The sequence below is a fragment of the Mauremys mutica genome, chromosome 12 (assembly GCF_020497125.1).
Source record: "Mauremys mutica isolate MM-2020 ecotype Southern chromosome 12, ASM2049712v1, whole genome shotgun sequence".
NCBI lineage: Eukaryota > Metazoa > Chordata > Testudines > Geoemydidae > Mauremys > Mauremys mutica.
In genome coordinates, this window is record NC_059083.1 from 53,168,412 (window position 1) to 53,169,996 (window position 1,585).

At 43.5% G+C, this 1,585-nt stretch overlaps 1 protein-coding gene across 1 annotated transcript; it reads right to left on the bottom strand.

Annotated features, from left to right (window-relative positions):
• Nucleotides 1-236: 236 nt before the first annotated feature.
• Nucleotides 237-1,332, bottom strand: LOC123346966 (olfactory receptor 6N1-like). The gene has a single exon (XM_044984401.1). It carries the CDS (start codon nucleotides 1,206-1,208, stop codon nucleotides 237-239), a length of 972 nt encoding a protein of 323 aa, XP_044840336.1. The 5' UTR covers nucleotides 1,209-1,332.
• Between the last annotated feature and the right edge of the window lie 253 nt (nucleotides 1,333-1,585).

Below are 1,585 nucleotides of genomic sequence, written 5' to 3' on the forward strand. Positions count from 1 at the left end.
TGAACATGAGAGAGTGACAGAGCTGTCAGCTCCTCACTTTCCTGGAAGATGTGTTACATGGACACAGCGGGAGACCATAAAGACTCTCTCAGTAACTCCATGCAGATCATATCCTTTTCTTTTTCTTTTCTTATTCCTTTTGTTTTTCACATTAGTGCTGAGATTTTCAATGGGAGATTTCAACTTAATTTTAATGGGGGCTGATGACCGGGCAGCTTTGAAAACCTCAGGCTAAGTTATTCTCTAGGAGTCTCTGCACATTTGGTGAAAGGCACAAATTTACTGACTGCTTTGCACAAGGCTTCCTTGAACTCTCTGTTTCTCAGGCTGTAGATGAGGGGGTTTATCAGGGGAGTTAGGACCGTGTAGCAAAGAGAGACCACTTTGTTCAGGTCTCGCAGTGTATCATGTTTCGGTAACAGGTACACAATCATTATGGATCCATAGAAAATAGTCACCACAATGAGGTGAGAAGAGCAGGTGGAAAAGGCCTTTTTTTTCCCGGTGGTGGAAGGGATTCTCAGGATGCTGGCGATGATGTACACATAGGATATCAGGGTTAGTAGGAATGGAGGCAGGGTGAATATGGAGGCTATTATGAAAGCAAGCAATATGACCAGGTGGGTGTCACTGCAGGAGAGTTTCATCAGTGGGATGGAATCACAATAGAAATGGTCAATTTCATTTGGGCCACAGAATATTAACTGTGATAGGAATAAGACAAAGATGGCAGTAACCAAACAGCCATTTAACCATGACCCAGCAGCCAGCTGGAAGCAAAACCTGCTATTCATAAGAGTTGAATAGTGCAGGGGTTTACATATCGCTAAATACCGATCATAAAACATCGCTGCTAGGAGATAGCATTCTGTACATCCCAGAGAACCACAGAAATACAGTTGTGTGATATACCCATTGACTGAGATGGTTTTGTCCCCAGTCAGGAGACTGGCCAGCATCCGGGGCAAGGTGGTTGAGATGTAGCAGGTCTCCAGGCAGGACAAGTTGCCCAGGAAGAAGTACATAGGGGTGTGCAGGTGCTGGTCAGCCACAACGAGCACCACGATGAGGGTGTTCCCAGCCACGGTTGCCATGTAGATTACTTGGAACATCAGGAAGAGAAGAATTTGCAGGTCAGGGAGATCCCCAAATCCCAGAATGATGAATTCTGTGATGGCCGTTTGGTTTCCCCAGTCTCTGTCTGCCATAGTTTGAGTCCAGGAACAATAACACACTCTGTGCAATTGAATTGGAAGAACATAGAGTTAAAAGTTAGTCAAGTTACATTAATTAATTCCATAACTATTCGGAAACTCTCCTTCCTGTCCTGATTATAGGCTGCAATTTTAAACCTAAATGTAGAGTTCAGAGCAAAGTGCCAGAAGTCTCAATTTGAGAACAGAACATTTGTAGTCATGTAGACCAGCCTCTGCCATGATCAGAGCAATCACTACTGGAACAGCCCATATCTCTGGTAGCCAAGTACTGATATAACAGATCAAACTATTTCTTCATCCACCATTATATGCCTTTAGTGACATCATAGAGCTTAACACTGATGCTTAAATGCTGTATTTCATTTTTG

What these genes read in the sequence shown, in the direction of transcription:
- LOC123346966 (XM_044984401.1), bottom strand. Translation starts at nt 1,208, where the DNA reads ATGGCAGACAGAGACTGGGGAAACCAAACGGCCATCACAGAATTCATC.